Raw genomic sequence first — 21157 nt, 5'->3', positions numbered from 1 at the left:
TATCTAAATAATAGAAATACAATGAAAGTAATGAGAAGAGAAGGGCGATTAAATTTTAAATTCCAAATACACATTTACGAAAGAATAATAACGTATTAATTTAACAATTTCTTGTGTAAATCTTTAGTAATTTTGCACCATATACTGAATTCTGTGTAGAGGTTTGCGTGTCTATCGCTAAACGGATCTACTAAAATCGGTAATACAGTACCGCCCAACGATGACGTCATGATGACGGTAAAAAATCAAGATTACAGGACAATGAAAGGCACTCTACCTTATATTTAAATATAACCTACACGGTATTCCATCGATAATATTTCATATCGTTATTTTGTTTATCTATTTGCGTAGAGTATAACAAATCGATCAAGGTTTTTCATCGGTTTAGATCCTTTAACATCGACCTTTCATCATTACACTTAAGCGTAAACTTGAGAGTAACAATTTTGTTTGTGTGTTCATAGAACAGCCCGATTATGACTTCCGACGTGATCCATATAATATAAAATTACGTTCTATTTCTGATAAATGGAGTAAATTATTTAATTAATCGAATCAATATGACTATTTTTAATCTTACACTTATTACTTTTTACTTTTTTTTTTTGTCTTCAGTCATTTGACTGGTTTGATACAGCTCTCCAAGATTCCCTATCTAGTGCTAGTCGTTTCATTTCAGTATACCCTCTACATCCTACATCCCCAACAATTTGTTTTACATACTCCAAACGTGGCCTGCCTACACAATTTTTCCCTTCTACCTGTCCTTCCAATATTAAAGCGACTATTCCAGGATGCCTTAGTATGTGGCCTATAAGTCTGTCTCTTCTTTTAACTATATTTTTACTAATTTTAAAAATATTTACTCTAAAATTTTAATTTTACAGGTCGATAAGTACGTAAAGCTATTGTAAGTTGTGCTAAATTTATTTATTTTTTTTTTGCGTTTTACAGCATAGGAATTCTTTCCTGCTTTTTGTTATCGGATTAAATTTAAGAGAAAATAAGTAATAATTATTCCACGCGATGAGAAAAAATCAACAAAAATAACTACACAATCCTAATAAATATACCGTCTGTGTTATATCTATAGCAGGGGTGGCCAACAAATCGATCGCGATCGACCGGTCGATCGCGAGGTGGAATTCCGTGTACCATGGACTTTGAGGCGATTGTAGAAGACAAAACTTTCTAGCAATAGTTTAACGCATTCTGAGAATTCAAGGTCATAAATTCCTAGAATTCTGACAGCCTGACACGGTGATCTCCGCCCACCCAGCAATACATTTTGACTTATGTGTTACATTTGTCACCGGACGCAACAGTTACGACTCGACTAGTCGAAGAACACAGTCAGTTAGGTTGAATATCTGGTAGTGTCATACGGTTGCTTCTTTACTTTTGTATTAACAGTATTATTATTAATCAATATCATTTACCCTCGGTGACCACGTTGAGTTTCAATTTTTCTTCTGTTTAAAATATAAGTTACCTTTTTTTTGTTTGAAATTAAATTGCTTTTCTTACCTATGTATTTACTTGATAAGTGAGCATTCTCGGCAACAGATCTCTAAACTGCGGTCATTACACTGAGAGAAAAATAAGGAACGGTATTACAAATAAATTAGGAATAAAATAATTCCAAGTCATTATTGTAAACCGTAATAAATATATTGTAACTTTAACATACTTCTTGTAAATTTGAATATATCAATATTAGATTTTAATATACTTGTATTGCTGTCCCCGATCGTAATATGCAGTATTGTTATTATTTCTCTCAATGTAACGGAGATAATTGCCGCAGTTCATCAGTTTTTGAATTTTCTAGGAAAATATTTAATTCGATGTTTTTTGTTTTTTTAATTGTCATATTTCTTTGCATTCTAGTATACCCATGGACACGAGTAGTAAACCGAAAAAATCAAAAACTTATCGCTTCAATGACGAATGGGAACTCGATTACTTTTTTCAATGGTGAGTGATAAATGTTATCGTTTAATATGCCTTATATCGGTAGCCATTGCTAAAAAGGGTAATCTAGAGAGACACTTTTTAGCTTTGCATAACAAGTATCAAACAGATTATCCACCAAATTTTGAACTGAGAAAACATAAAGTTAGGATCTTAAAACTCAATTAACAAATCAACAAAGCTTTTTTAAAAAGCCAAGATTGAAGTCACAAGCAGTAACTTCTGCATCGTTCAAAGTAAGCTATCTCTTATCAAAAAAATGTAAGCCATTTTCCGACGGTAAATTTGTAAAGGAAATTTTTTTTGAAATGTCAGATTCACTTTTAACAATTTTAAAAACAAGAGTGAAATTGTTGCTGCAATTCAAGATCTACAATCGTCTCGAAATACAGTGATGCGACGACTTGAAAGGACGAGTGGGAATGTAAAAGAGCGGTTATATAATGATATTAATAGATGTTCTTGTTTTCCCCTTCAGTGTGATGAATCGACATATAAGTGATACAGCACAATTACTTGTTTTCGTTCGTATGGTTTTTAAGGATTTTACATCTAAAGAAGAATTGTCGGGCATGATTTCTTTGAAGGAAAGGATTAGAGGTGTAGACATATTCAAAGCCTTTAAAAACTTGCTCAGGGATTTGAAAGTACCACTTTTTAAATTAATCTCAATAACAACGGATGGCGCAACTGCAATGATAGGTTGCAGAATTGGATTTATACGTCAAAATGAAGATGAATTCCCAGCCTTTTTCAGCTGTCGCTGCATAATTCACCAGCAAGTGTAAGCTAGCAAGAGACTAAACACAAAAGAGGTAATGGACATACCATTTAAAATTGTTAATTCAATTCGAGGAAGTTTCCTCAAACGGCGTCTCTTCCAACTGCAGCTCGATGAAGGCCAACCTGAATTATTACTACATACCGATGTCAGATGGCTAAGCAGAGGTAAATTTCTGTAGCGATTTCGTGATTTATTGTCTGAAATTATAGATTTTCTTCACGAACAAGATGGAAACTGTGAAAATTTAAATGATGAAACTTGGCTTAGCGACTTAGCATTTCTTACCGATTTTACTTCAAGTCATTTAAATTTAGAATTACAAGGTAAAAATAAAACAGTAATTGATATGATCAGCTGTATAGACGCATATGAAACAAAATTTATTTTGCTAATAGAAGATCTGCGACAAAATAATCTGAATCGTTTTCCAAATACGGCAGATAACCTACAAAAACATAAAAATATTAATTATAAGATGGATCGACAAATACGTCGCGGAAATCCAAAAAGTAATTGAAGATTTTGAGCTAAGATTCCAGGATTTTGAAAAAATTAAAGAAATTGTGGAATTTATATCTTTTCCTTTTAAAAAAGATTTAAGTGTGAAAAGCATTAGCAAAAAAATTTCAGTCGTATTTCATACGGATCAAAGGGCATTAGAAAATGAAATTAGAATTTTACAAACTGACTTAATCTTACAAGCCAGAAAATTTGAAGAAGATTTTTGGAAATATGTCAACCGAGAAAAATATCCCGGTATCACCAAATGTAGCAAATATATCTATTCTTGTTTCGGATCTACATACCTATGCGTATCGGCATTTTCATACTTGAAGCTAACGAAGACTAAACAACGCTTTGTCTTGACCGATTCCCGTACTGAATACTCATTATTATTATCTTTGTCAGGATATACACCTAATTATGATTCCTTGGTTAGAGACATGGAAACACAGTCTTCCCATTAATGTTAAAGCAACAAATTAAATTCTAAATCTGTATTTATCTATAGCTACTTTGAATTAATAAATATTGTTAATAATTATCAATGTTCTTTTAATTCCCCTGGACGTGAGTTTTTTGGCCCTTTAAATAATTATTGTTGTTTTTTACGTAGATAGATAAGCCGTATATCTATATATCAGTCGAGGGGTACTCAGCGAGCTATTGATAGATTAGCAAAAAGTAAATCGTATTATTCTTTCGTTATAAATTTTCCTGGCCCAAAAAAACGCAAAAGTGAAATGTTGAAATCAAATTATCAGCAGTACTGTGCATTTTTATAACACCTTTTTCATATTTACGAACAAATAGTACAACTTATACGTTGCGGTTGATAAAAAAATTAAATTGCATTTTAAGTTAGTAAAAATCTATCTTGAAAAAGTGCCGGAAAATCGAATTTTTTAGGTACCGCATGTACGGAACGCTGCTATCAAATTTGGGTATCGAGATATTTGCTTTCTTCATGAGCCTATATCTCGAAAACTTAATAAATGAATTATAAAATAATATATTTTACTAATCTGCCCATACCTCGCTGGAATGCACCTTATACTGTAACACAGTGTATAAACATAGTATGCATTTCACACCCCTTAGACTATGCCTATGATAACGAGTCGATCGCGACACACTTTTAAGATAAAAAGTCGATCTTATATACAGAAAAGTTGGCCACCCCTGCTCGCGTCAGTTCTTCAGTATTGTTAGATTATGTGAAATAAACCACCTAGTACAGAATAATGAGAATAATGAGATACTTAGTACTTAGAAGTACTTACTTTTGTAGGATCCCGCAACCTCAATCATGATTTAAATAATTCCATTATTGCATAATTATTTATTTTGCATTATTTTAATTAAGTATGAAAATACTTTCATGAAAAATTAAGGTAAGATATGTTTTACCTCAATATTCCGTACTAGGTGGTTTATATAGTTTAAATATACATATTACTTACAAGTTGACAAGAAACTAATCCCCCAACATTCTATATAATAAAACTATAAAAACAATTTTTTTTATTTCAGATGGCTTGCCATTACACAGTTTCAGTCAATTTTTGCTAGAGAAGCATTTCTTGTTTTGATGAACCTTCAATGAAAGCAACTTTTACCATTAGTCTTGGCCATAAGAAACGTCTGAAAGCAATCAGCAATATGCCATTAGTTAAAACAACTCCAATGCAAGTATTTTATATAGGATACGAAATTATTTGTAAAAAAATTGTTTTTATGGAACTGTGTAATAATGATGAAATATTCAGAAGTCGTTGCATTAATTTACCCTTTTATTGCATGTAATATTACGTACGATATAAAAGAAATTTACTATGTAAAATTTTATTTATTTATTTATTTTTTAATAATTGACTTAATCAATATTAAGGTTGTGGTTAACAAAAAAGATTCTTGTGCAACACAAACAACAAAGAAAGAAAGTTGAAATCATTTATATTAAACAGACTGAAAAATCTACTCCACATTACAAAAATAATACAATTGTTATAATTAATACAAATTACCCCTAATTTATTTAATTTTCCATTTCATTCTTATCAGATACAAAAACATTACCAGATGCAAAAACAGTTGAACAGAAATAAAATTAATGAAAATCCTTATCTTTCTTAATTTTTTTTAAAAAAAGGATTTAAATTTAATGAAAAAGTATTTAATCTAATATTGCTTTCATTTCCTATTTCAAACATAGAATTTTTAATTCTATTTAATTTGTTTTATTGTGTCAAAAAACATTTGAATTTTAATTTAAACTAGATAAACAATGGAAAAAATCAACTATAATAAAGATGAAAAAATTGGAAGAAAACATGTGATTAAATAGAATAATTTTGAACACAAGAACTAATTATAGTTAAATCAAAAAATAAACTATGATGAGTAAAATAAAAAATAATTAAATCACAGGTAGAAAAAAGTAATAAAATAAAACCTGATTAAAATCCCCATCTCAAAATAGAAATTATTAAACAAATTTCAGAAAATAAATTTTATCTTTGAGAACAAGATATATTAATAGCACAAATATATATATATTTATTATATTTAGATATATTCATTATAGTACAAAATAAAAATAAAGAAACCCTAAAGAATGTAAATAATTTAAAAGCTCCCTTACAACAAAAATCTTAGTCCTCCTAAATGATCACAAGCAATACCAATTAAGTAAAATAAACTAGATTAAAAAATCCATGTTCAACCATAAAAGAAACTCAATCAAACCTAAATCAGTTATAATTCACAAATAACTAAACTTATGTGACAAATAAGCAATGAGAATTTTTAACCCTCTTACAATTAAACAAAATAAATTACTATAAAAATAAAAAATAAGCAAAGATTAACAAAAAAGAATAGCTATAACTAAATAAAAAATAAAATAATAAACAAACAATGAATTAAACCATGACCACTAAGCTTTAATATAACACCAATTAAAATTGTTGATCCAGAATTGGAGCTTTAATATTAGCTTTTGGTAATCACATGGGGAAAAAAAAAATATATTTAGATATATAAATATTAACTTAAAAGCAATCTATTTAAGTTTATTTTCCTCTTGAATGGATAGAATTAAATATAACAAGACATATTTTACTTTAAAATGTTATCTTTATTAATCTTTTGGATTAACCAATAAACTATACAAACTTATAAATTAAATTCACTACATTTTACTTAGAATTCTCTAAGCTTCCTCAGGTGACAATATACATTCATACACACATTATACAGAACTTTCTTGCATACTAAGAAATTAACTGATCTACCCATCATTTTAATTTAGTAAACATATTATTCAGATTGTTTAATTTTTATAAGCTAATATTCCCTACTAGTCTCCAAAATTTGGCCTAAATGGAAGTATCATTCTTATTCAAGAAATCTGTTCCCTGTGAAATTAAATTTTTATAAATTAAAAATAAAATTTCAAATATGATCAAATAAGAAATTAAAACTGAGAAAAGTATTATAAATATGTTAAAATATTTAACAGATCTTATTAACAACAAAATAAGTTTTTTACAAAAAAAATATTATTGCCTTTATAAGTTGTTGGGCCTAGGCTTCTTGAAGCTTGCCAGTTATATAAAATCCTCTAGCCATGTTACAAGCAATGCACAGGTTATGATTGATGGTGAGGATGCCACCTTACTGCCTCCAAAGCTACAGAACATGTGGAGAGGATGATGGAAGATTGTATAACTCTGCTGACCCTTAATTATAAATCAGTTGGAAGAAGAAGTTTGAGCAGACCAAGAAAGAGATGGAAAGAAGCTGGAACAGGCAGTGCTTAATCCATAAATGAAGAAGAAAATGAAGACCAAAAAAAAATTTTTAAGTTGAAATAAACAAATAACACTTTAAAAAACATTTGCTTTAAATTCTGAAAAAAGTACTTTCCCAATTCATCTTTGAATTTAGGATTTTAGAAGTCTGCCAAATTAAAAATTAACAATAACCAAAGATTTACTTATCCTTAATTTAGAACTGAACTCAAAAAATTTTAATTTAAAGGATCCAAAATATTATTTTCTAATTTTTATTATATATATTTTTTAAAATCAATTATTAATATTTCTATCTTGTAGTTTTATTTAAAATTAGGATAAGCCTCCAAAAATGGTGCCCATATGAAAGCAATAGCTGTTTGCAAAAAAAAACAAAACATGAAGTTAAGGAACCTACATCTTCACAACAGTAAGAAAAAGAAGGCAAAGAAATTTAGTAGATTGCTACCATGTAGCTCTTGGAATGTAGGAATGTATACTAAAATCAATCTGATAATACCAGGTTATACATTATTTTGCTATAGTTATCCAAAACTAATTAATGAAACAAGAAAAAAATTAAAAATATCTTCCTACGTTTGTATACAGACAATGTATTTATTATAATTAAAAATTTAAGCTTTTATATCAACAAACTGAGCTGAAATGTACAATAAATTTTTTTTAAATGTTACTTCAAAGGATTTCAGTTACGGTTGTGACCATCTTTAGTGACAGGTGCAACACCTTTCCCGTAAGTGTCAGCTAATAGTTTTTTATGCAAATGTACTAAGAATGTGGTCGAAAAGCATGTGTAATTTGAATTCTGTCAGTTTATTTAGTATATCACTGTTGTGCATTTATGTATGTTTTTGTATTTCATAATATACAAATGTGGTACTTTTTGTGTACTGCAGAATATCAAGGGTGTGTTGATGTTGACAAATTTATAACTTCTATGAGATGGTCAACAAGTACTGATTTTATATTGTTGCGAAGGACTTTTATATGTTTATTGTATGTTTGTTTAAAACTGGATCTCATTTGAATATTTTGCAATCTAAAAATGATAGTTTATATAATAATCCATTGCCATTATATTTGTTTGGTGATTTGTTCTGTGTGTAATGATGTTTTCATTAAAAAGATTTTTTTAAAGATCTTCCACTTATAGTGGCACCATTAAAGGAACTTCCTCTGCAAAATAAAAAAGAATCACGAAATTGGTAAATTTTATGAAAAGTACAGCTTGAACATGCGTGTAAAACTTATTTAATAATATGTAGATACAGCTTGAACATGCGTGTAAAACTTATTTAATAATATGTAGATACAAGTATGTGTCAAATTGAGAACATCATAAAATTAAAAAGCATTAACATAACACAAAAGTTTAAAATTAGCTCTTTTTTATAAATTTTTTAATTTTTTTTTCAGGGAATGGAAAACAGATTGGGTGTGGGATGAATTTCAAAAATCAGTTCCAATGTCAACTTATTTAGTTGCTTTTATGATTTCTGAGATGGAACATAAAGATACAGATAAAGCAGATGGCAATGTTAAATTTAGAATATGGGCCAGAAAAGATGCTATAGATAAAGTAGAATTTGTTAAAAAACTTGGACCTAAGATTTTATCATTTTATGAGAAATATTTTGATATAAAATTTCCATTACCAAAGCAAGATTTAGTTGCATTACCTGATTTATTTCATGGTGCTATGGAAAACTGGGGACTTGTTACATTTAGGTATTCATGACTTGTTTTTACTCTTTTTTTAATTTAATACATATTGTTTTATTTACTACTAATTACAATTTAGGTTACAATTTTTAGAAACATTTATTCTTGAAATGTTTCTAAAAATATCACTTATTGTGAAAATGCTTCACACATATATTCATGTGAATCAATGCTCTAGCAAATCACAATTGAATGTCTTCATCAGTTATCTTTCTACAATACAGGATAACATTTTTGATAACAATTAAATATCAGCTACATAATACATGAATAGAATAACATTAAACGACTTATTAGAAAAGGATGCTTTGAATTCTGGAACTAGTTTCAATACTGAAAAATGGAAATCTTACAACTGTATATCTATGTAGTTTTTTATTTAAAGTGATCATATATTTTTTTTTATTTGCCAGGTCTTTAGAGGATATCATATTATCAAACATGTAATGTGCTCAATTCAAAACAATTCATAGAATAACAGGCGACTTGAGAATTAACAAATATATATTTAGTATGTTACTGTTTGGAGTTTTATATTCTATAAATAAATTTTAATTGTGTTTTATTTTTATTAAATAGTGGTATTTATAGAGTATGCAGATCATAGAAAAAAACATTAGTCTTATAAGCAACAATGTTGTCAGCCAGCAACAGATGTGAGATTGTAGTGGATGATCTAATATGGAGAATTAGTTGTGTTTTAAAAATAAAAATTTTATATGGTTGTAAGACACCCTTTCTGCTATCTTTCGTGCACCCATACAAGCAGATATGCAATAAACTCAATGCTTTTCTTCTTTATAATCTGTGATACCAAGGCAATTAGGAAACAAAGAGAGGATATTGAAAGAGTGAACTTTGGTGGTAATATCAACCATAAAATATATCATTGTAGAATAAAATAATGTTTCTAAGCTTTGCACACTCTACAGAAAAATTTATTTGTTGTATTATTAGAGAAAGTGATTTGCTATGTAATAAAAACAGTTCAACTGCTACTAAGGAATCTATCTCTAACTTTAGCACATGAATTAGCTCATCAGTGGTTTGGAAACCTTGTTACAATGAAATGGTGGTCAGATGTATGGTTTAATGAAGGATTTGCTACCTACATGGAAGCAGTAAAACTGTTAACAGTGTAGGTGACAAATTATTTGAATTGTTTTCATTTACAATTTTTCATCTCCATTGTTTACCTTAATTAAAATTTTGTGAACACATGTATACTTTTTTTGTGTTTGTTGTTTGTAGGCAAATGAGAGAAGCAAAAGCAATTTTAAAAAAATAATAATCTATAGGTAATTTTGGACTTATTACTTTAATTATTTTGCTCATGAAATTTTACTTTTGTTTTAATATTGCCACTTATATATCTTTTTTTATCTTCAGTTTAGTAGGCATTTTTACTGACAGAAGGTATTATGATGATGTAGAAACTATTATGATAATTATTAAAATATTTATTTAATTTTAATTGTTTGCAAGATTTACATAAAAATATGAGATTAATCACATAATTTACCTTTGTGTTTAGAATTTAGGATTTATCCTTGTCTTAATGTTTGTATAAGAAAATTATCATCATCATCATTTCCTCTCTGGTTTAGATCCTGTTTCGTCCCTCCAGCATTTCCTCCATTTCAAGGGGGAAATGCTGGAGATGTATAGGATACCTAACACAAAGAAGGATACGTTCATTTAGGTATCCTATTGTCCTGCATTCTTTACAAAGGTTCTGTCCATTTCTACCTATAGGCAAAAATCTTGGAAACTATGTTCAGAACTATTTGAAAATCTTTGTTTTTATTCTACCCAGACAGGATACGTCCTCTAAAATTCACCTGAAAGACATCTTGGCAGCCTATATAGAGTTCAGATCTTTAAATTTTAAAACCTAGGTTTCACAACCTTATAAAAACACTTGTACATCCATTGTCATATATAATTTTAGCTGGCTGTTAAGTCTTTCTTTATTCTTTAGGTTTTGCTTTGTAGTTTCACACACCAACCTAAAGAGATTAGTTTTAATTTTAATGTCATAGTCTCAAATATAAGATAGATAAATAGTAATTTAAAAGGGGTGACTTGTTCAAGAGCTTCATTTTCTAATATAATTTTTGATCTAATAGATTCCTTACTCTTAATAGCCATTACCTTTGATTTCTTAACAGACAATTTGCAATTAAAATATTTAACTAATTATATAGTGGACATGGCCAGGGAGGGATTCAGCTTCCAGCCATTACCTAAATCTATAAAACTGCTGTTTTATTGTCTACACCTGTTATACCTACCTTCACTAAATTTTTTGTAGAGTTTTACCTGGATCTTAAAAGATTGATGTAGCTTTTCTCTTGTTGAATTTAAATATATTAAACTCCAGATCATTTTCATTCTCACTTAAAATAATTAAATCGTCAGCAAACAATAATGCAGTAATATAAATATCCTCATGCAGATGTCCAAAAACACTTGTTGTTTCCATTGAAAGATCAGTTCATCAAAATATAAATTAAATATGACAAAGGACACCCTTGTTGAACGTCTAAATTAGTATTTACAAACTTGTCTCTACTTACCACCTTTACATCAATAACAGTGTACAAATTCTTTATAACTTTAAATAAATTTAAAAATAAACATTTATTTATTAAAATTTTCCAGTCATTACGGTAGAGAGAGTGGATGAGTCTAGGAAAGGACACCCCAAATGAAATCCTACGGACTTGGATGCAATAAGGTGGAGCCCTACCACTATGCTTAATCTGTATTGCACCCATATGCAACTGGGGGATTTTGTAGGTACTAGAAAAATAAACAAAAGCCTCAGTTACTGGACTGGAAAATGGACATCATAAGAAAATCCTAATTTAATAAAGTAACTGTAACATTTATTCATGTCTAAATTTAACATATTAAGATGTTTACTACAAGCAGTTTCTTTATGAAAAAATGTTAGGTAAGAAATGAATGGATAAAAGTGCCTTAGCTTGTGAGTAATCATTGAATTTAAGAACTTCATTAGTGATAACTATTCTATTATGTAATTTTATCTAGCAAATCATAATATTATTTTTTGATAAGCTAATTTACTTTAAAATGTTACAAAGTTTGATTTTACTTAAAAATTATACTTAAAAAAGCTGTTGCAATAACTGCATGCATTTCCATAAAAGTGCTTATTTCTAATTCATTTGTATTAGCAGGGTTGTGTCACTGTTATATCATCTGCATAGAGTATGAATATTTACTTCACTTTTTTAAATAACTTTTGAAAACTAAAAACAAAACAGAATCTAATATTGGATTGTGGCAATCTTACTTTAAATTTTTACATATTTTCCTATGTGTAAGAAATTACCTAAATCTATAAAACTGCTATTTTATTGTCTACACCTGTTATACCTACCTTCACTAAATTTTTTGTAAAGTTTTACCTGGATCTTAAAATATTGATGTAGCTTTTCTCTTAATTCCATTTTATCTATCACCTTTTCTATACAAAGGATTCTATTGATAATAATTGCTTGTTTATGAGGAGGTATATCATTCTTCCAAAATTGAAAGACTTGTTAGCTCCTTGTTTACAAAACATATTAAATATTGATAAGGCTGCATATTTAACTTTTGATTTCATGCAGAGTATTTCTTTGTCTAATATTCTAGTACATGTGTTTTTATTTAAGGGAATTGAGTTTTCTGTTTAAGGGAAATATTTTTAGAATTCACTGTGAAAAAATGAAAACCCATTTTACTTCTTGTACCATGAAGGTACATTCAGTAAGGATAATAATGAAATTTGTTCCTTCTTCTTGTTGTATCTTAATGAATCAATCTAAAATTTTTATCTTTATATTGACAGTGCTAAAGGCAAAATAAAAAGCTCTTTATGATTAAGTTTATGTTGGCATTAACTGATTCGAGACAAATTTCAAGAATTGTTTACAGGCTGTCAGTACATGGTCATTCTCTTTAACCAGTGACCAGATTTTGATGATCACATCAATCAATTTTCACCATATCAATGGTGAAAAACTAGAAATATGATAGATTCTATATAATACAAGATCCCATTACTATATAAACATGCCATAAGTTTATGTTACCCAGTTCTTTAGGTATTTCTTGTGTCCACGTTTTTTTTATGGCATGTTGAAAGTAATTCAGTTAACAAATTTCCATCTGGTTTTTCTCGAAAGATATTCCAGTTTTTACTAACATGAAAGATATATCCTGGAAAACAAGAATAAAACAGCTCAAATATCATTGTACATTGTACATATTTAATTTGTATCTTCAACTATGTTCGGATATTATTAAATTATTATATCTTCCCTCATTACCTCGGATTCCATCTACAAATATATTTGATGACTGAAATAGGTATCACATGTCTTGAGGCTGCGATTTCTGTTTTATACTCAGAGACATATGATTGAGAGTGTAAGCTATGATTACCTTAGAAGATCTGAGTCTTCTTAGTGATGATACTCTCGCATTCTTCTTATCTGTTAATAGGCAAACAGATTTTGTTGCCTCCTTTTGGAGTCTCACAATCTATCCATACCTTCAATGAACTGCTGGCACTGACTCTTATGGAGACTGCTAATATCTGTTGATCAAATACATACATGCATATACTGAGTAATTACTCAGTATATGTTTAAAATAATATGTTTTTGTAAACATCAAAAGTACTATTACTGTATCATTTTATACTGATAAGTGTGTCTTTGTACATAGTAAATGTCTTTGTCTGTAAATGTGTCTGTCTTTTTAAAAAGTAAATTTATTTTCATATTTAAATAATAGAATAATGATTTAAATGAATTTCATAAATTTCAACTATAACTAAACTCTGTATATATTTCAACTATGTATATTAAACATTTTGATTCTCAGAATGATTGATCGGAGTTAGCAATCTATTCATTAATAAGTTTAATTTTATTTTTATAACATACAGATGTTTCCAAAATGGAACACTTTAAATTCTTCATCAGTGTATAGCATGACCTCAGTTATGGAAATTGATGGACTCAAATCAACTCATGAAGTTTCTGTGGAAATTTGTAAATCAAAAGATATAGAGCAGGTGTTTGATGATATATCCTATGAGAAAGGTAATAATATTCAAAGTTAAATACATCTCATTTTATAAACCTCTTTGTGTTTTCCTCTTTAAACTTTTTTCTTCCAGTAAACATTTGCAATAAACTCATTCTGAACTTTTTCTATGGTTAAGTGATATGTATGACGATCCAGTCATCTCTAGGATATGCGTTGTATCTGCCTTGGCCAGGAACCTTTACTAACAATGGATATATTTTTTTAATTATTGACAGTAAATAAACTTGTAAATTATGATACAACAATTGGAAAAACAAAATGGAAAAAGAATTGAGCCATATTTATATTTTTATTTGTATGAAAGTTAAACATCCTCATTGTAATATTATATTCTAGGAACTAGACATTAAAGAATAAAATTACTATTATTTGGATAACAATAATACTTAATTTTGCCTGCTATATTAAATCTTTTTAATTGGATGTTACTAGAAGTAAAAAAATGTTTAATTTTTGATAATATTAAGTATCTTTTCTTTTAGTTTTTAAATGTATTATAACTACATGTATTTATTTCCAGTTACAGTAACAAACACAACTACGAAGAACACATATTGCATTCAAAATTTTAAAGATCAAATAAATCAACAAATATTTTATTTTGATTGGTGTGTAATAATATATCATTTGAATTATTTTAGGAATGGATAGGTGTATGTTTGTCTGTATATTTCACAAATAAAAATGAACTGTCCCTAACTTTTTTTTATTGTTATTATAAATTTTCCTTTTTGTAAAACTTCTTTTGAGATGAATAAGTGAAATTTTAACGAAATTTTTTTTCAAATGATCATTAAAGTGGTTGGACAAATGCTTGATGATGTAAGGCTCATAGGGAACTGTATAGCTTTCATGTTCATACAATGAGAGCATCTACAGACTGTTATATATGGTTAATTTCCAGAATGGATTGTTAATTAGAATGCAGAATAGAATGGTGACATCTAGCAACATTACCAAGGAGCAATAAGTATTAAGATATAATGTGTTTGACTTGTCCTCTAATTGTCTATATTCTATTTGTAAAGGCCAGTGGTCAATCCTGTATGCTATTCTTTCTAACACAACTTACTATGCTAACATTAAAAATAAGATAATATCATATTTTACCACATTAACTGTAAATATTATTTTTGTTGTTGATGAAACAATTTCACCTTTCTCTCTGGAAGAAACTGATAATTATTAGCAAAAATCGTCATTTTATAAATTTTTCTTTAATTTTATTATTAATAAATATTTAAAATTCTAGTGTTATGATTTGTTTTCTGTTGTAGAGGCTATTCTAATCCGTATGATGCAAATGTTATTGGGGAAAGATGTATTTCAGAATGGAATTCGAAACTATCTAAAAACGTATTCATATAAAAATGCAGAAACAAGTGATCTATGGAAAGCATTAACTAATTCTTCACTTGAAGCAGGAGTTCTAGAAAAATCATTGACAATAGATTCTATTATGAGTTCATGGGCTTTACAAAGTGGTTTTCCAGTCGTTCATGTTGTAAGGAATTATACAGAAAATAGTGCTGTAATAACACAGGTAATGTTATTTTATTTTATGATTGTATATTATCTTACTCAATAAGTGACTTGGGCTTTCAAAAGAAGAAATGTGGATATTCATGATAAAGGATATGAAAATCCTTGAAATTCTTGTAAAACTTTATACAAAATTTATTTTTAAAAATGAATAATTAAGTGCTGTTATTTTAACCCAAACTTTAATTTCACAAAACTACTACTTGTTTAATTACAAATTGAAGCAGTTTATTTTTTGTGTTATAGTTTCACTGAGAAAGGTCACAAGAGAGATTGAAAGCATTTTAATGTAAATAAAAAACTGTTATATTGTAAAACACTGCACCTCTATGTGTCATGAGTCATGTGTTAATAAGAGAGCTCGAGAGCCATATGGTAAATACTACTAACAAAAAAAATTCTCAGGTACAGAGAGTTTGTGATGTCATCGTGGTTGAAAACTGAATACCAGGAAATTTTACCTACAGTTTTGCACATGAATTAAATGTTGATCAGTAGTATTTAGAGGAAATGACTTCTGTGATTTAAGAGGATTGTCCTCTTCATACAATATTTAGGTGGTACCGAGAGTTTGAAAGAAGAAATTCTGGTTTTGAGGATGATATAAGTCATCTGTGTGTCAGAAGAAACATGCTGCAGTACGAAAAATGCTTGAGACAGACAGGCTTGTGACCTACTACCAAATAGTGGTGTCCTTGGGCATTAACACAACAGCGAATAATGCTATTCTGTGAAATGATCTTCAAGTTTAGTACCTTATGGGTGCTGCATAACTTGACTAATGATCAGATGGCACATCATGTTTCATATTGCCGTGTAATGCCGAAAAATTTTTAAATGGGAAATCTCCTTGTGTGAACAGTATTGTGACAGGTGATGAAACTTGGCTGTACTATTATAACAATGCCAACCAAGGCTCAAAAGAAAATAGAAAATGCAGGTGTTTGAAGATAGGAGCGATCTTCAAAAATCCAGATCGGAGCATTTAATAATCTATGGTGACCTGCTATTTACCACTCCAAAAAAGAGAATGTACTGTAAGTGAATTGCAAGTTACGCAAAGTTACTTCAGTCATTGGGATGTGCGCTCCGCAAGGGCAGCCATGAGATTGGCAAGACACTGTCTAAGGGATGTCCCCAGGGCAGCATGTTGGTTCCTTCATTGTGGGTGGTGAAGTTGGATTCTCTCCTGCGGTTGAGGTTACCCAGCAGGTGTTGCATCGTAGCTTATGCTGAGAATGGGCTCCTGCTGGTTGAAGGAAGCTCACGAAGGGAGGTTAAACTCCAAGCCACTCGGGCTTGCAGAATGCTTGAGCTGTGGGGTCATCAATACAAGATGACATTTAGCCCACGATAATGCTCCTCAAAGGCCATTTGACAGTGAGTTGGCAAGTCTGTGTTTCAATAGCAGGCCAACATATAAAGTACGTTCAGATTCTAAAGAATCTTGGGGTGTTTCTTGATAAGAAACTGCAATTTAAGAAGCACCTTCAGTATATTGCGGAGAGGGCCAACAATATCTTCTTTGGTATTCGACATGTGGTCAATCCTGATTGGGTCTTAACTTCAAGACCATGAGCATCCTGTTTAAAGGCGTGTGCAAGGCTATTATACTACATGTGGCACCTGTTTGGGTGGATAGGCTAAATATAAAAGTTATCAGGACATATTATTAAGGGCTCAATGCCTAATATTGTTAACGGTAACAGATGGTTACTGTACTATTTCACAGGAGGCAGTCTTGGTGATTGCAGGCATGAAACCGATAGACTTGATTGTGTCTGAAAAGCAGCAATGGTACGTTGCTAAGAATCTGGTAAGTTGATTTCGGATAAAGTTTGAGAAATTGAACAACATGACAATGCCTTATGGGATGAGACAGAGGGTGGACGTTATACGCATGATCTCTTTCCAAATCTTATTGGTTTGCGGGACACCTCTTGGGTGCACCCTAATAAATATGACCTCTGGTAAAGCCCATAAGGGGTAGGAACAGAGAAGGTGGCAGAGGGTGTCTTCCCCTATGGGGGTCAGGATTTAAAAAAGAGAATGGTGGCGTATTTTTAGTATGAGTGAAGTTTTGGAGAAAATTTGTTGGAAACTCAGAAGACAGTTACAAAGAGGTGATATACCAAGAGAATGACTGCCTAAAGTTGTTGAAGCTCTCAAGAAGCTGCTTCCAAACTCAAGGTTGGACACATGGTTTCTTCACCACAATAACACTCCAGTACACCACTTTAAAGTTAGCTCTGTGTATTTGGCCATGCTGGAGTAAAACTGTTAGAGCACCCTTCCTACACCTCCTGACCTCACTCACTCCATGTGACTTTGCTCTGCTCCTCCAGGTGAAGAACAGACTGAAAGAGAGGCATTTTATGAGCAATGATGACTGCCTAAATGTTTGGGACAATGAACCCAAATCTCTGACAAAACATGGCAGGGTTTCTTTGAAGACTGATTTTAAAGGATGGGGAAGTGTATAATTTGTGGTGGAAATTATTTTGAAATATTATAAAAAATAAAGTTGTATGGTGAAACTTTCCTACTGCTCTGTGTATATTTGTAATTTATTTTTTTTTTTTGAACAGAAAGATTATTTTGAAGGAGCAAAATTATGGTTAATTTCTATGGTGTACCTTGACCTAGCCTTCTCTACACTTATCCTGTATTAGTATTAACAATTTGTAGTTATCCATTAAAAGGGACTTAGTACCCAGCATCATTTCGTTTTGATTATCAGTTAGAACTGTTTCAGTATCTGGGCTTCTTTTACATACTTTTATTTTTCATTATGATATTCCCTGAAATATATTATCTATTGTTCTGTTTGGTCACATGAATATTAAATTTAAAGTCTTTCCTATCTATTTTGTTTAATTAAAACTAAATTATTATAATTTTGTAATATTAACTTTGTTTTCTTTTCTTTCAAGAAACGCTACTTTACATTAAAACCTCAACACAAAAGTGACAAGAAAAAGTCAGATTCATGCTGGATGATACCTCTTACATACACAACTAGCACAGAACTTAATTTTAAAGAGATTAAAGTTAAGAAATGGCTTTATTGTGATCAATTGCAGATAGATAACATAGCCTTTAAAAATGACTGGATTATTTTCAACATAAATTTTCAAGGTATTAAAGGTTTTTAAAAATTATTTATTTATACGTGCTATTACTGCAGTATATATGCTTGTAATACTTTTATCATTGTGTAATATTCCTATCAGCTTTATCAAACCTAGTCTTCATTTGTTAGATATTATACGCCAAGATTTACGTATAGCTATTTAAAATCAGCTAGACAGCTTATTCCCCTCAGAATTATTATTAATGTTTCATACATAACTTGAATAAAAGTGTAAATACAAAATTTTAGTCCATGATGATGAATTAATTATTCTTTCAGTACCATGAATTATTATGTTAAATATAACAGTGTTATTACAGATACTAACCACAATTTTTTCTATCCAGAATTTTCATCATCTAGATCCTTATCTCAGTATTTCTATTCATTACAGTAATATATTGGTCATTAATAATAATTAGTTAATTTTTTTTCATTTAGTATTTAAAAATAAAGCTTGGAATTAATAAATATTTTGAAATGCAGTATAAATTAAGGTTACAGGTGCTGATGGGACCAAGTGATCAGCCACCCTTTTTCCTTCCTTGTTCAATTTATTACTATGAAAAAACTTGTAAAAAGCACAAAACTACCCAGTTATCCAATATTATTACATTTATCTGAAACATATTGTACATTATTTCTCTATCAAAAGAAAAAAAAATTGTTTAATTACAGTATGACCTAAAAATTGTTAAATTTTTTATAACTACAAGATATCATTAATGTATAACTGTAGGTCCAGTTAGATAAAATACAACAATATGTTTAAAGCTGAGTACTAAATAATTTTAAAAAATTGTAAAAAAAAATAAATAAATAAAATAATTGTAAAAAAAATTGTAGTTGTTTAAAATTATAATGAAATTCAACGCAATCTACTGATGGAAAAGACATCTCATACTTTAAACATTAGAAAAACAAATATTGAAAACCATTTCTGAGGAAAAATAATTGAAAATGCCCACCACATTACATACAGTTCTCTCACATTTTGATAGCATGATAATATGATATGTAAATAATAATGATATGCGTAGTAGTACTGACCACATTTTTGTGGACTACACCACCAAATGATGGATTACCATCGTTTTCAGTTCCCTTTAATCCAAGTTTCCACAGGTTGGGCCTTCTACAAAATTTCTCCATCACCGTATAAAACCATTTTGTTCTTGGTCTTCTAACTGTTCCCTCTGCATGCATCATCCTGTTTGGTAATCTTTCCTTATCCATCTTTTCAATATGTCCAAACAACCTGAGCTTTCTTTGATCTTCCAGTTGACTCGACAAGACTTCCCAATTTCAGTTCCTCTCTAATCATACTGTTCCTTACCCCTTTCCCTTCTTGTCTTCTCTAGCATGCCCATACTTGACACTCTATCTTTCTGCCGCCTGTCCAGATTTCTGCCGCATAGGTAAGAATTGGTACAAATTATGCTTCATACATAATTCTCTTACAAAGGTACTCTTGCAAAAGTACTTCCTTGTTCCATAGCAGTCTTCTTACTCTCTGATAAAATCCACTTTCCTTCAGAACTCTTTTACTTATTTCATTAACCTTTCTGCCACACTCAGAAAAAACTGTTCCCAGATAAGTAAACACTAACAATCATTGTCGGTTTAGGTTTTGATTTTATCCTTATTACAATAATTCTATCACTATGCATTTCGAAGTACTCTACTTTCTTCACTATCTTCTTGTTCATTACGAAAACTGCTCCTGCCTACCCATTATTTGAAACTGAGTTAATTATTCTAAAATCACCTGACCAAAAGTCGTTTTCTTCTTCCCACCGAACCTCACTAATTTCTAATACATCTAAATTTATCCTATCTATTTCACTCTTTAAATTTTCTAACCTACCAACCTTTTTCAGACTTCTAACATTCCACGCTCTGCTTCATAGAATGATATTTTTTAATTTTCTGGTGACTCCTTTCTTAGTAGTCGCCACCCAGACATCCAAACAGGGGACTAGTTTACCTCCGGAATATTTTATCAAGGGATAAAATTACCTTCATTTTTGTTATATAAAAATGCAGACAGCTACAATTAGAAAAAAATATATATATATTTTTTTCCCTAAAGTCAATATTTATAAGACCCATCATATTCCTGTGTACCAATATATTGTACTTTTTTAAATTTAAAAACCATTTTTTATGTAATTTATATACAACTGATGATGTGGGATACCACGAAAGTACTATTGGATTAAAGAAAAGAAAAAATAAGGTTAAGTGTCATTTTATTTACTTTGTAATTCTGTACTTGAGTTGTTCAAGTTTGTTTTTGATTATAAAAAAAAAATACAATATATATGATTAAATTCAATTAAAATAAAAACAAAACTGAAAAAGCTTACTAAATTTTTAGTTTACATTTTTAACATGTTTTTACTGGGCTTAAAATGAGTATAAAGCTGTAGGATTTTTGTCTTTGTATATTTATTCTGAATTTATAACACTTGTTACTAGTTTGTGAATTTTCAATAAGTCTTTCAATCTGTAAAATTTTAAGGTAAATTTTATTTCACTAATAACTAT

The 21157-nt window shown here is 29.6% G+C and overlaps 1 protein-coding gene across 7 annotated transcripts in view; it reads left to right on the top strand.

Annotated features, from left to right (window-relative positions):
- Nucleotides 1–21009, top strand: part of LOC142324744 (thyrotropin-releasing hormone-degrading ectoenzyme-like) — a 28498-nt gene extending 7489 nt beyond the window's left edge. The window contains exons 2-6 of one of the 7 annotated variants that reach the window (XR_012756378.1): nt 1894–1980; nt 8497–8808; nt 11467–11761; nt 13769–13925; nt 15210–15344. Coding sequence is in view for 5 of the 7 variants with exons in the window: in XM_075365679.1 (XP_075221794.1) it covers nt 13769–13925; nt 15210–15475; nt 18408–18629 (645 nt within the window). In the remaining 2 variants the exon portion in view is untranslated. Of the gene's footprint in view, nt 1–1893; nt 1981–4795; nt 4951–8496; nt 8809–11466; nt 11762–13768; nt 13926–15209; nt 15476–18407 lie in introns of those variants that run through there. The other 6 variants (XM_075365679.1, XR_012756377.1, XM_075365678.1 and 3 more) reach the window with 6 other exon arrangements.
- Nucleotides 21010–21157: the final 148 nt, after the last annotated feature.

Source organism: Lycorma delicatula, chromosome 5 (genome assembly GCF_047948215.1).
Source record: "Lycorma delicatula isolate Av1 chromosome 5, ASM4794821v1, whole genome shotgun sequence".
In the NCBI taxonomy this organism is placed as follows: domain Eukaryota; kingdom Metazoa; phylum Arthropoda; class Insecta; order Hemiptera; family Fulgoridae; genus Lycorma; species Lycorma delicatula.
This window is presented reverse-complemented; position numbering and strand designations above follow the sequence as displayed.